Source organism: Pelophylax lessonae (genome assembly GCF_965119305.1).
Source record: "Pelophylax lessonae genome assembly, chromosome: 1".
Taxonomy (NCBI): Eukaryota; Metazoa; Chordata; class Amphibia; order Anura; family Ranidae; genus Pelophylax; species Pelophylax lessonae.
The window spans coordinates 223,649,300-223,663,969 of record NC_138768.1 but is presented as its reverse complement, the minus strand read 5'-3'; the positions used below and the strand labels follow the sequence as shown (position 1 = coordinate 223,663,969).

General features: G+C 41.6%; 1 protein-coding gene across 1 annotated transcript in view; it reads right to left on the bottom strand.

Annotated features, from left to right (window-relative positions):
* The window catches only part of TMEM116 (transmembrane protein 116), a 107,788-nt gene that overhangs the window by 26,852 nt on the left and 66,266 nt on the right, over positions 1-14,670 (bottom strand). The window contains exon 5 of the mRNA XM_082243805.1: positions 4,859-4,951. Coding sequence (XP_082099931.1) covers positions 4,859-4,951 — 93 coding nt within the window. The remainder of the gene's footprint in view (positions 1-4,858; positions 4,952-14,670) is intronic.

The following is a 14,670-nucleotide window of genomic DNA, read 5'->3' as shown; positions in this document are numbered from 1 at the left end:
TGTTTATCCTTGCACAAGGGAGCAGATACTGTTCCTGCTATTGGGTCAATGACCTTCTACAGCCCTGCCCACCTCTCCTACAGTAACTGCCTGTCTCCTGGAATCTCCTCTTCTCTTGAGACTGTGCTGTCACACCAAACCTTCTGACATTGGCACATATCGATGTGCCATACTGGAGGAGTTGGACTGCCTGTGCAACCTCTATGGGGTCCAGGTATTGCCACATGCTACTAGTAGTGACACTGACCCTAGCCAAATGCAAAACAGTCAGAAAGGATGAGTAGGGAAAAAATGGCAGTGGCCTCTACCTGTAAAATCATTCCTGTTTTGGAGGTTGCCTCATTGTTGCCAATCTTGTGCACCTGTTATTTCATTAACACCAAAGCAGCTGAAACTGATTAACAACCCCCTCTGCTACTTAACTGACCAGATCAAAATCCCAAAGGTTTAATTGACTTGATGCTATATTCTGAATAAAAGCTGTTCCATTAATTTTTTTGTGTATATGGGCTGGCAGCTTCTGTATTTTAGGTTACTGACCTGAAAGAAATATGCAGCATGAAGATCAAAGTAAAAACTCCTGATCCTCATACTTGTCTTCAGTCAGTATTTCAGCAAATGGCAATGGATTAGCATGGCAAACTCACATTTTAACCACTTTACCGCTGCTCACTAGAGCTCTACTGCGGCAAAGTGGCTCTTGTAGGTCCGACGACGTAGACCTACGTCGCCAGACACTCCCCGTTCTCGGCGGCATGCGTGCCGCCGGAGGCTCGCTCCTGCTGTATTCAGTCACAGCGGGTGTCGAGCCAGCGGAGGAGCGGTGGTGGTTACCGCCGCTCTTCCCTGATCGTCGGGGAATCGAGTCTGGAGATCCGCCCGCTTGTGTAAACAAAGCGGGCGGATCTCCTAAGTGACAGGCAGGGTCAGATTGCAGGGTTCAGCATAGCTGAACCTGCGATCTGTCCTTGTGTCACTCAGTCACCTCCCCCCACACACGTCAGTAAGCACCAGGCATACATTAACCCCTCCCTCTCCAATAAAATTAACCCCTTCCCTGCCAGTGTCATTTTTACAATAACAGTGCATATTTATAGCACTGATTACTGTAGTAATGTCACTGCTAACCCCAAAAGTGTCAAAAATGTCAGTCAAGGGTCCGATCTGTCCGCCGCAATGTCGCAGTCCCGCAAAAAAAATCGCAGATCGCCGCCATTACTCGTTAAAAAAACCCACCAAAAACGACAGAAATCTTTCCCTTAGTAAACGCAATAACTTTTGAGCAAACCAATCAAAATACGCTTATTGCGATTTTTTTTAACCAAAAATATGAAGCAGAAAACAAATTGGCCTAAAATGATAAAAAATTTTGATTTTTACATTTTTTTGGGCGGGAATTTCATATAAAAAAATGTGAAAAATATTGTTATTTTTTCAAAATTGTCTCTCTTTTTTTTGTTTATAGTGCAAAAAGTAAAAATTGCACAGGTGATCAAATACCACCAAAAGAAAGCTCTGTTTGTGGGGAAAAAAAAACATAAATTTTGTTTGGGTACGGCGTTGTATGACCACGCAATTGTCAGTTAAAGTCGCACAGTGCTGAATCACAAAAAGTGGCCCAGACGTAAGACAGCAAAATCCTCCGGTGGTAAAGTGGTTAAAAGCAAAGATCAGCAACAGCAGCCTACATATCTACGTGACTACCGGTTTCTTTTATTGACAAATTATACTGAGGGAACAGATACACTGACTCAGAACATGTATTGGTAGGATGATGCAAATCAGGATTCAGAGTGGTGCAGTTTTAAGATATAGGCTGCAACAAAACTATAACAAAATAAAAATATAATAATAATAATATAATATGCTTTTTTTCTGCATTGCCTGTGTGTTTCATATTGTTCAAGCTTAGTCAACTAAGGCCCTATAGTCATATATATACAAGCCAATTATTGATGACATTATCACAAATTTAAAAAAATAGGATAGAGTAGGTAAGGTTTAAAACTGCTGTTATTTATTGTTTGGTCATCTGTGTCTCACTGGGGAGATGTCGATCAATTTCTTTACCTAAATACTTAGAAGTTAGATGATATCTTTCCAATGCGTCAGAAGCCCCATCTTAAGCTGGATGCACAATATTTGAATTTCACCTGCTTCCTGCGGAACCAGCTGAGATTTGCTATCTGCGCTGCCACCCCCCGTCCGACATCCTTTAATTGAAAGAACAAAAGAGCCAGACAGAAAATTGTCAGCTGAACAGTATCTGCATCCAATCAAATCCAGTCACTGTTTGGGTATTCTGACAGGCACTGACTGTGGCTGTGTCATTATACAATAGTGTCCAATACTGTGTATAGCGAGGATGGGGCAATCAGCTTGCAGGCTGAACCTAAAATAATCTATGTGCATGTGCACAGCTTTAGACCAGGGCTCAACAAACCCTAGGCGCCAGGTCACATTGGCGACTAGAATTAACCACTTCTGGACCGGAAGATTTCCACCCTTAATGACCAGGCCATATTTTGCAATTCGACACTGCGTTACTTTAACGGACAATTGCTTGGTCGTGCGACGCTGTACCCAAATAAAATTTATTTCCTTTTTTTCCCACAAATAGAGCTTTCTTTTGGTGGTATGGTATTTGATCACCCGTGCGATTTTTTTTTTTTTTTTGCGCTATAAACAAAAATAGAGCGACAATTCTGAAAAAAAACAATATATTTTCACATTCTGCCATATAACATTCCCCAAAAAAAATGTAAAAATCTATTTTTTTTTTTACATTTTAGGCCAATTTGTTTTCTGCTACATATTTTTGGAAAAAAAAAATCGCAATAAGTGTATTTTGATTGGTTTACGCAAAAGTTATCGCGTCTTCTAACTATGGGAAAGATTTATGTGATTCTTATTGTTTTTTTTTTTTTTACTAGTAATGGAGACAATCTGAGATTTTTTGCGGGACTGCGACATTGCGGTGGACAGATTGGATCCCTGACATTTTTGACCCTTTTGGGGGGACCAGTGACATTACTACAGTAATCAGTACTAAAAATATGCACTGTTACTGTAATAATGACAGGGAAGGGGTAAACACTGTGGGTGATCCCCGGCTGAGCAAGCGGTTTCCGCTTAGCGGAGGTGCCCGTGTGAATGGGGCCTAAGGTGGCATAAGTTACTGGATCTCCTATCGCCTCCAACTTGCTGAACTGTTCTTCTCTAATGAGCCACTGCCCATCATACCATCAAGCTAGGTACACATGGGCCGAATGCTGGGCAACATCAGCCAGTTCATTAAAAACTGGTTGCCATTCGAACCGTGTGTATGGCAGCCGGTCTGACAGAAGCCGGCCATTCTGCATGCTTAAAAAAAAACTGGCTCCTAACTTTTTTAGCTGCCTCCTAGATTTCAAGCAAATTTGTCAAGCCCTGCTTTAGACAGCTGTCATGGGAACAATTGGCCCTACTAAATGATTTCCCATCTAAAATGTTGGATTTACCCCTACTTTCATTCCTGGTGACATTTGTGATCAGGACAGTAAGAGAGCGAATCTCTCTAATAGGAACACAGACAGCAAAAAAAAAAGAAAATCCAAAATCTAAAAAATGTTTTGCTGTAGTTGTAGTTTAAATGATCAATTAGGTATAATCAGTTTTTAATTCCTAACATAAAAACCTGTTGTTAGTTATACTCAGCTTATAATTTTTACACAAAAAAACAAAAAGAAACTGTTGCTGCTGGGACATCTACAACTACCAACTCCATCTGAACGATACGACCAAACAATAGTTTGCAGTCATACTTCATTCTGTTTTGTTTATGTACTCAACTTCCATTACATTGAACTACTGATGTTGAGCTACAGCTTCTTTTTATTGTTTGTTCAGGAGAAATATCTCTCGAAACATGTAATTTACCTTTCCTACACTATGTCACAGAACAATGGAAACATGTCTTTGCTTTATTTGTAAATGTGAAAAAAAGCAATAAAGTATTTATTACAGTAAGAAAAATAAAAAACTATTGTATCTTCATACTTGGGAAATTATCAGTTACCGTTATAGAAATGGTAACAATGAAAACTGCATTATTAGTAACATCTTGGAAAAACAGTATTATAGCTACAAGCTCCCAGGGCAGCCATCAGGGGGGGACAGCCCATACACATGTAAGGGGCCCAGGCGTTCCAAGGGGCCCAGCTGCCCAGGCCCCAACCAAGGAGACCGAGTAGTTGCAGCTGTAGTAACTAGCAATTGCTGAAACATAGCGGCTGAAGAGCAACCCGATGCAGCTGAAGGGATGTCTCTTTGCTGAAAATAGGAGGCTGATACTTTGCTGGATTGGGATATCTCTTAGCTGAATTTATGAGGCCATCTCTTTACTTGATTAGGATGTCTCTTTGCTGAATATATGAGGCTGTTTTTTTTGCTGGATAGGGGTGTCTCTTTGCTGAATATATGAGGCCGTCTCTTTACTTGATTGGGATGTCTCTTTGCTAAATATATGAGGCCGTCTCTTTTTTGGATTGGGATGTCCCTTTGCTGAATATATGGGGATGTCTCTTTGATGGATTGGATTAATTTGAATTTATTAAGTTATAAGAGTGTTAAAATAGAAGTGGGTGCACTGAAGGACTTGGTGGGATGGCCAGTAGGCGATTCAGTGGGACAGCCAGAGGGCGGGCCCTTTGGAATGTTGGTGGTCAGGCCCAGAGGGGCCCAAGCCTAAAGCTGTGTAAGGGGCCCCAAAATTTCTGATGGCTGCCCTGCAAGCTCCTGATATGTTATTTGATTATATATCTTCTTTAGCACATGCAAATGCTTTGAGCTAAAAATTAAACACTAACCAGTAACTGACCTTATGGAACTCACTTTCCAGCCTTCTTCTCATGTTATTGAAGTTTTGCCAAGTATAGTTTAAGGTGTGGAAAAAAGTGGACATATAGAACATCTGTAAAAAGGAAAAAAAATGTAAAAGCTACGGTATACTGTAAATTACAAGAAAGGGTCACTATAAAATAATAATATGGTTATCAAAAGATTAAATAAACTAGTGGATATTCTTGTGTCAAACATAATAACAGAAATCTAACATATAAAACAGAGATCTAGCATATAAAAGTACTATAGAGAAGAAACAAGGTATATTCTTAAAAGTCCAGTTATCATTTCTAGAAACACAAAATTGCAAATACAATAAAACATAAGATAAACACATTTAATGATTGGTATGATGAGTGCTGAAGATGCAAAAAACTAGAACGTACTGTATTATCATGTTCACAATCAAACATATGCAAACGTTGGTTGTAAATGTTAGAGACCATTGCCAAAGTCATAAATAATTCCTTCAAACCATTAATTTTATTCCTACACTTATTTGATGTTACACTAAAGGATTACACTGATTACTACATTATCAATTTCTGCAAAGTTTCTTCTGCCAAAACATTGAAATTATTCTCACCCCCTGAAGAATGGTTGAACCCTTTTAAACATTTGACAGAAACAGAAAAAAAATATTTTTTTACTAATTTGTATAAAGAAAAAGGAGCATTGACTCCGCACGTCAAAATACATTTTAAGTCCCTCTTAAAATTGAGGCTCCGTTCACATCTAGGCATCCTGGGTCACGATCGCGATCCGGGATGCCTAAATGGCAACAGAGAAGCAATGCAGGTAACAGAAAAAAGCCGCTCAGGTGAGATAAAGTGCTCCGGTGCAGGTCGGATCCGTCATCCAATAGTCCAATAATCAACAGAAGAAATGTGACCGCACTCAGGAGAAGATGAAGATGGAAGTGTTTAATTCCCCATACACTTGAATATACACAATGCTTCACATAGACCTGGGACAGGTAAATGCGTTTCACGATTCCACAGATCGCTTATTCATTACCAATATATTCAAGTGTATGGGGAATTAAACACTTCTATCTTCATCTTCTCCTGAGTGCGGTCACATTTCTTCTGTTGATTATTGGACTAAATGGGAACAGAGCCTAAGATTACCTACAAGAATATGGCTTCAAATAAATTCAGGTATATCAAGGAACAGTATTTGCCTGTAAATACTTTACAATTGTCCTAAAATGTTTCCAGGGATTCCAAATGTTGGAGGCTCTATGTTGTGTTAGTACTGCCATTAGCAATATTTGATCTACACTATATTACCAAACGTATTTGGACACCTGCCTTTACATGGACACGAACTTTAATGGCATCCCAGTCTTAGTCCGTAGGGTTCAATATTGAGTTGGCCCACCCTTTGCAGCTATAACAGCTTCAACACTTCTGGGAAGGCTGTCCACAAGGTTTAGGAGTGTGTCTATGGAAATGTTTGACCATTCTTCCAGAATGGATGAGTGAGTTTGGGGTGGAGGAACTTGACTGGCCTGCTCAAACATGACTGCACACCAGTGCACAAACAAGGTCCATAAAACATGGATAAGTGAGTTTTGGGTGGAGGAACTTGACTGGCCTGCACAGAGTCCTGACCTCAACCTGACAGAACACCTTTGGGATGAATTAGAGCAGAGACTGCGAGCCAGGCCTTCTCGTCCAACATCAGTGCCTGACCTCACAAATGCGCTTCTGGATGAATGGTCAAACATTCCCATAGACACATTACTAAACCTTGTGGACAAAAGGTGGGCCAACTCAATATTGAACCCTACAGACTAAGACTGGGATGCCATTAAAGTTCATGTGTGTATAAAGGCAGGTGTCCCAATACTTCTGGTAATATAGTGTATCTTGTATACCAAAGAATCATTTTTGGGATTTTCCTTGATTTCCAATTTGAAGCTAGATTGATCTTTGCTGTATTTAGCAAATGAGGGAGTATTCCATATTAGTAAGCCTTACGTGAAACAGAAATACAATGGAAAAAGTAAAACCAGAGACCAAGAGATGGGGCCCACCTAGAGATCCTAAATATCACATATGCCACTTTTGACCACTACGTATAAGGCCCCTTGCATACGGACGTCATCATTTACTGATGTTTAATCAGGAACATGTGACAACCGTGTGCAAGGGGCCAAAATCTGTGTGTAAATACCTGAGTAATGTTAAGTATAGGCAAGTAAAGGTGTGTAAGTGTACAGAAGAGTAAACTTCTTCTTCATTGCCAGTTTTGTAATATTCTCATTAATTCTTATGACGCTCGTGTGCAAGATGCCAAAATGTGTAAACGCAAGTAAATTACTGCACTGAAATGAAGAATTTTTCTATTTTTGTTTTACTGAGCTGTGCTCAACGCTGTATTACTGATCTTTACTCAGCTGTGTGCAATGTCCCATAGACAACAATGCATTTCATTTTAGATCAGTAAAAGCTCTTGTGTGCAACAGGCCTTAATAACCAGATCTAGACACCATATATGGGCAACCGACATCCCACCCACCCCCTTATTGCATCCTCTACAACACTTTGGGGAAGAGGATGCCAATAAAGAAGAGGATTGAAAACTAAAGTGCAGCCAGTTTAAAGTTCAATTCCTCAATTTATGAACTAATGGAAGATGTATGCAAACATATACGCTATGCAACACAATACATTTGACCACTTTTTGGCTTGTATGGCTCAGACACAATAAAGTAACAAAGGAAGGAGAGTCTCTCCTTCATTTGTTACTTATCATGTCTTTTCAGTCAACGGACGCTGATTAATTCATATGTGATTAAGAGGGCCTCCTTACACTGGATCTTTTTGGCTCTGGGCCCTCTTTATTATAAGGCACATTAGAAGGAGTACCTCTGCCTTTCAAACACAATAAAGACTTGCCTTTTTGCCAAAATATACAAAGTTTTATATATTTCAATCTGAACTCCCTTTTGCTGTCTTTTGTTAGTAACCCTTCCTCCCTGTCTCCCCCACATCCCAAGACCTTGAGAGCTATGGATTACTTTCTAAATGGTAGTTGCCAATTGACCGCTTTATGAAAGCACTCTGAGACATAATTACATTTCAAGACTGGCATATTATTGTTGAAATTTTATGCTACAGTAATGCTCAAAAAAACACTATTATTTCTACATATTCAATATCTAGTTTTACTTTATGTGTATTCCCAATTATTTTATCTTTGCCTTTACTTGGCCCACACAAGGATTCTACTAAACAAACCTTGTTCAACTTTTCTAAGAGACAGATATGGTTTTGCATGCACATAAACCACCAATTATCACTCCATGTAACTCAGGTATTTTTACATGGAGTTATTCCGACTAAATGATGAATTCACCAAGGTAGTACACCGGGATAGGTATGCAACAAATAGAAGAGGGTGCCAGATCAGTATAAGCAAGATAAAAACTGTAACTTATTAAGTATCACTTATCACATGTAATCAAGCTGTAAACTGCACACAGGGCTGTTATAGTTGCTCAGATGAAAGTAGGGCGTCTCGATGGACTGGAGAGCAATTACAGGCACAGACCAGGACGAAGGAGGCAGGGCCTCAGAAACGCGTTGCGGACCGGCCCCTCTCTCAATCTGTCTGCTTGTGTACTCAGATGCAGTGGTGTGTGTCAGAGCCCCGGAGGCCACCAGCTCTCCCCAAGGCGATTCCTGTTCTGTGCAAGTAATTGCCTTCCAGTCCATCAAGACCACTACTTTCATCTGAACAACTATACTAGCCCTGTGTGCAGTTCACAGCTTGTGAGTGCTTAATAAATTACTCTTTTTATCTTGCTTATACTGATCTGGCGCCCTCTTCTATTTGTTGCATGCCTTTGAGGGGATCCCAATACCCATCGAGGAGCTGCCGGTGAAAGTATGGGTCCTTTCTCCTATCAAGATTACCATCCCTGTGCAATAGTCTTCTTCAGTGGACTCATATGACTGTTTGTTTGGCCAGTGGAGCACTGACTCACCTGCTATTCATTAGTGAGTGACTTTTGTCCCCCAGGATAGGTATACTAATTAAAAAAAAAGTAAAACTTTCTTTTTTTTTTAACGGGTAGCTTTATTTAAAAAAAAAAAAAATGTCCTTGTGTTAACAAAAAACAAAGACAAAAAAAAGAAAAAATGAAAATGTGCCCAGCAAGGCACGGCACTAAGACGCAGCTTGGAACAATACAGAGCAGAACAAAAATATCAGATTATCCATACATTATACCAGAAGGTGTAATAGGGACCAAAAAAGGAGGCCACTTGTCAGGATGTAACATAGCAAACACAATATCACATGAAATGAAAAATGCAAGAAATACCTCGCAGCCAATGACAGAGAAGGGTTATGAACATAGAGAAAAATAACATTACTCTGAAATAACTGTATCTTGGGAATCCAGCCAGGGAGACCAAACTTTAGTAAATTTCTTGGGGCAGCCTCACACTTTGTAGGTTAATTTATAGATAGATATAGCCTGGTTAACAAGATGAAGCCATAGGGGTAAGCAGTCATTTTCTGAGTCCAATGAGAGTTAAAGTCACGTTGCTGAATGAGACAGCGTTATCCTTGTGTTAAAGCTTTGTGAACCAAGTCTTAAGTCTCATTGCTTCAACCATTTCCTCTTTCCTCTGTTACCTTTCGAAAGTTTCTAACATTTTATTGATAAACTCAATTTAAAAATAATATACAAATAAACTAGTGGATAATTTAGAATGCTACCATGTTTTAGAACTGCCCCTTTGAAAACAACATTGAGCTGGTTAGGAAGTATTGCAGTGATAATAAAATATTGCCCACTTGGAGAGTTGGAGGTAAGACAAAAGACACCATAATCATGGCTACTCTTTACTGTATATTTGCAGCACAGTGGCTAAGAGGTTATGCCTCGTACACATGCAATGATTATCGGCCGACCGGTCGGCCGTCTTTTTTCCAGAGTTGTGTTTTGTTGGTTGGAATGTGCCTAGACTGCACACGAATTTTCTCGACCAACAAAGATCAACTTCAGAAGTGATGTCGTGTGCTGGTTTACTTTCCGTGTGGTTTTTCTTCTCTGAGCCTTGCTCATCAGATTTTTGTCTGCCAAAGTCTGTACTGACTGACGGAAAATCGGCCGTTGTGTTGACGGCCAACAAAAATTTTATAGCCTGCACACCAGATTTTATTCGACCGAAAAGTCGGAGTCGGTTGTCAAAAGCATCATACTAACAAGCCGAAAATCGGCCGATCGGACGTTGGCCGAAAATTCACGGCCAACTATCGACGCGTGTGTATGGGGCATTAGCACTCCCACCTAGCAGTACTAGGGACGTTGGTTGGGATCCCAACCACAACACAATCTGCCTGGAGTTTGCATGTTCTCCCTGTGTCTGCGTGGGTTTCCTCCTAAACTCCAAAGACTTGCTGGTAGGTAAATTGGCCCTAGTATGTATGAATGTGAGTTAGGTGCCTTAGATTGTAACCTCCTTGAGGGCAGGGACTGATGTGAATGTACAATATACAGTATATAAAGTATATGTAAAGCGCTGCATCAATTGAACCTATAATAAGTATTGTTGTGGAGAAGGACAGAAGAATATGCATTCAAAATAGGGAATGCCTATCCTAAAAAAAAAAAAATGAAACTACACTTTTCTCAAACATTAAAACGAGTCTGGCTAGTTTTATTATTTCACCAATATAAGGCACTCACATTGTCAAAATCCAATCACATGCTTATTCACTGAGCAAATATAACATTCCTTCTCACTTCTGCCCTGGACTTGCCTAATCCAACACTTAAACATACTTTTAATGTGAAAAGCACTTCTTGCCTATGATTATAATTGTTTGAATTCCATTGTGTTCATTTCCAGTCCCCACTGTGAATGTTTCCTTACATTATAGTAATGGTAGACAGCACACATGGCGTTCAAGGTGTTTTCATACACGTTTTCCTGTGAAAAAAAGTTCATTACATGTTTTCCTTGTCTGTTTTCTTTGTATGCATAGCAGCAAGCTGCCTGCAACATCTATTTATGAAAACATAAGAGTTTGTGACATCCTAACCAGTCCCTCGCTCCAGAACGTAACTAGAACCTTCAGGGCCCCGGTGCAAGAAACAATGAAGGGCCCTCCTGGACCCCTGGCCGGGGCCCTTCCCTTCAAGCCTTGGGCTCTTCCTACTGATCCTGGGGCCCTTTACTCTCCTTGCGGGACCCTTTCACAAGTTCTGCAGTGGGCCCCCTTGCTGCCATCTTGGGGCCCCCCACGGTGGTGGAATGCCAGGGTACGGTTGCAAGTGTGACCTTTGTGATCCTGGAAGTTCACCTGCTGGTGTCAGTAGTTTTTATTTTATAACCCTCCCTGGTTCTCTATTGTGACACATCCCCTGCAGCAGCCGGCAGGAGAGGGGAGGGAGCACAGTAGGGGGGGGGGGGACACCTGCTGCTCTTCCTATACAGGTGTACAGGGGAGCTGCATAGGCCCCCTGCAGCATGGGGCCCAGTTGCAATTGCAACCCCTGCAACCCCTGTAGTTATGCCCCTGCCTCTCCCTTTATTCTTCCTTTGTAATTTTTTACTGTCATATTTTAAAGCACAATAGAATGTACACTCACCGGCCACTTTATTAGGTACACCTGCTCAATTGCTTGGTAACACAAATCACTAATCAGCCAATCACATGGCAGCAAATAAATGTGTTTAGGCATCTAAATGTGGTAAAGACAACTTTCTGAAGTTCAAACCGAGCATCAGAATGGGGAAGAAAGGGGATTTAAATTACTTTGAACGTGGCATAGTTGTTGGTGCCAGACGGGCTGGTCTGAGTTCTTCAAAAACTGCTGATCTTCTGGGATTTCCAATCACAATAATCCCTAGGGTTTTCAGAGAATGGCCCGAAAAAGAGAAAATATCCAGTGAACGGCGGTTGTGTGGACGAAAACGCCTTGTTGATGTCAGAGGTCAAAGGGGAGAAAGGGCAGACTGGTTCGAGATTATAAAAAAAGTAACAGTAACACAAATAACCACTCGTTACAACCAAGGTATGCAGAATACCATCTCTGAATGCAAAACACTTTGAACCATGAAGCAGATGGCTACAGCAGCAGAAGACCACACCGGGTGCCACTCCTGCCAGCTGAGAAAAGGAAACTGAGATCCATCCTGCCTTGTATCAATGGTTCAGGCTGGTGGTGTGGAGGATATTTTCTTGGCACACTTTAAGCCTCATAGAACCAATTGAGCACCGTTTAAATGCCACGGAGTAGTTCTGAAGGCAAAAGGGGGGTCCAACCTGGTACCAGCAAGGTGTAACTAATAAAAAGGCCAAGGGGTGTATTTAATAACATGTTACAAGATAGCAAAGGGCAAAAATAATCTATCTTTAGAGAAAGCTAACTGCCTACAGAGTGGGATTGATTTACTTAAGGAATATAAACTATTCACTTATCAAAATATAAGTTTACTGAGCCTAATGAATAAGGTTTCTGCATCCGTCCAATGAGGTGCTAGCAAAACATAATTTTTTTTTACTTCTCTCACACATGGTTGGTTATTTAAAGGACTTTATTCACTGGAATTTCTTTGTTACCAGTCATGGCATATCTTTTCTTATGGGACTTATGTTAAATCCATTAAATCGAGTGGCGGCTAGTGCTCCATGAGTCGGGGGGGGGGGGGCGGCAGACGGACACGGACCCCCCCAATCACTCCAGCCCGCACCACCACACCCCCCCTTCCTGTGCCAGTATACTTACCTTGCTCCGTGGGACTGACAGGCAGCGGCGGTGGCTTCCCCCTCAGTCTCATTGTTCCCTCTCGGCGGCCGTCTCCTCTCTCCTTCTTGGCCAATAGGATGCCTTCTCCTTTTGGCCAATCGGGAAACAGGTCTCAGGATCCGCTTCCTGATTGGCCGGGAGGAGAATTAGTGTGGCAGGGTGTCACACAACTGGGCCGAGCCCACCCTTTTTTGAAGCCTATTAGAGCCTCTGGCTCTAATCACGTGCTTAAAAAAAAAAAAACCCCATTGGAATCCATGCGTCCGGCGCCCTACATGTAGATTAGTGGGCCGGACGCATGGATGGGGGACCGCCACTGGTTAAATCCTATACGATTATTTGTATGTTTGTTGAGCGCTGTATTTCTGTATATATTTTCCAGAGTGCTTTATGTAAACTCACACTTATTGCACGGAGCAATTTCCTACTATTAAGCGCATACTGACATACTATTTATTTATTTACGGTTATTCAAACTGACCACACCTTCGCCTTATTCACTTACGATAATCACTGTCTTCTCCCCCACCCACCCTCGTGCCGGGAGCAGAATGTCAGCAATGTCTGTCTTGATGGGGGGATCGTGCAAATTTCTTACCTGTAGTTGCAGGAGAGAAATTCGCACCCTGCATAGCCGGCCTACACACAATCTATAACTTTACTGTTTAGTTTTTTTAATACATTGAAGTGTATTCTTTCCAAAAAAAACGCTTTTGAAAGACCACTGTGCAAATACAATGTGACATAAAATATTGCAACGACCGCTATTTTTTTCTCTAGGGTCTCTGCTAAAAAAAATATATTTAAAGTTTTGGGGTTCTAAGTAATTTTTTAGCAAAAATACTGATCTTAACTTGTAAGCAACAATTCAATTGTCAGAAATAGGCCTGGTCTTGAAGTGGTAAAGGAGTTGTAAAGTCAGAAGGTTTTTTTTATCTTAATGCATTCTATGTGTGTGCAGCCCCCCTCAGCCCCCTAATACTTACCTGAGGTCCCCTTCTGTCCAGCGATGTCCATGAGTTTCTCAGCCATCCGAGATTCTCCCTCCTGATTGGCTGAGAAACAGCAGCGGCACCAGTGGCTGTTGCTGCTGTCAAAGACAGCTAGCCAATCAGGTAAGAGAGGGGGCAGGCGGGGTTGGGCTCCGTGTCTGAATGGACACAGGGAGCTGTGACTCGGCTCAGTTGCCCCCATAACAAGCTGCTTGCTGTGGGGGCACTAAACAGAAGGGAGGGGCCAGGATCACAAAAGAATGACCCGAGAAGAGGAGGATCCGGGCTGCTCTGTGCAAAACCACTGCAACAGAGGAAGTAAGTTTAACATGTTTTTTATTTTTATAGGAAAAAAATGATACTTTAACAATCACTTTAAGGCAATAGTCCATTAAGGCAATATTCCACAGGAGGCAATAAAAGTCCCTTGGAGTCCATGATTGGTAGAAAATCACAAAGGCAGCAAATCCATAATTAGCAGCTGCAAGTCTATAAGGTCCCCAGGCTTGGGACCCCCTCCAGGAATCGTGATTTGGCTCCTTCCCCAAAGGGGGTGATCTCTTCGGCAGAGTAACTAGCTACAGAAACGACCCAGGTGCTTGGGAGCAGCCCCTTTAATCTGGGTTGACCTGTAGGGGTGGTAACTTGGCTGAAAATGGCAGGAAAAGCATTAGCCCTTACATCCTGGTTACCCCTAGCTCCACTAGCTCAACCTAAGGACATAGGAAACATACAACTTGTAACATTTGTCTCCTGGCTGCCTCAACTAACATGAGGAAATGAGCTCAGTCAAAGAAAACAAGTGCTTACACAGACAGACACAATAACCCCCTGTAGGCACCTGCCTACAAATAAATATAATAACGTTTATGTAAAAAAAGGTTTTGGAGAGAGTAAGGCTCCGTTCATATGTAAGCGTATGGATCACGGGCAGAACCGCCGCGGTTCCGCCCGCGATCCGGAGATTATTGCAAATCGCGGGACGCCTGTGCGTTGCCCGTTGATTTGCAATATACCCCC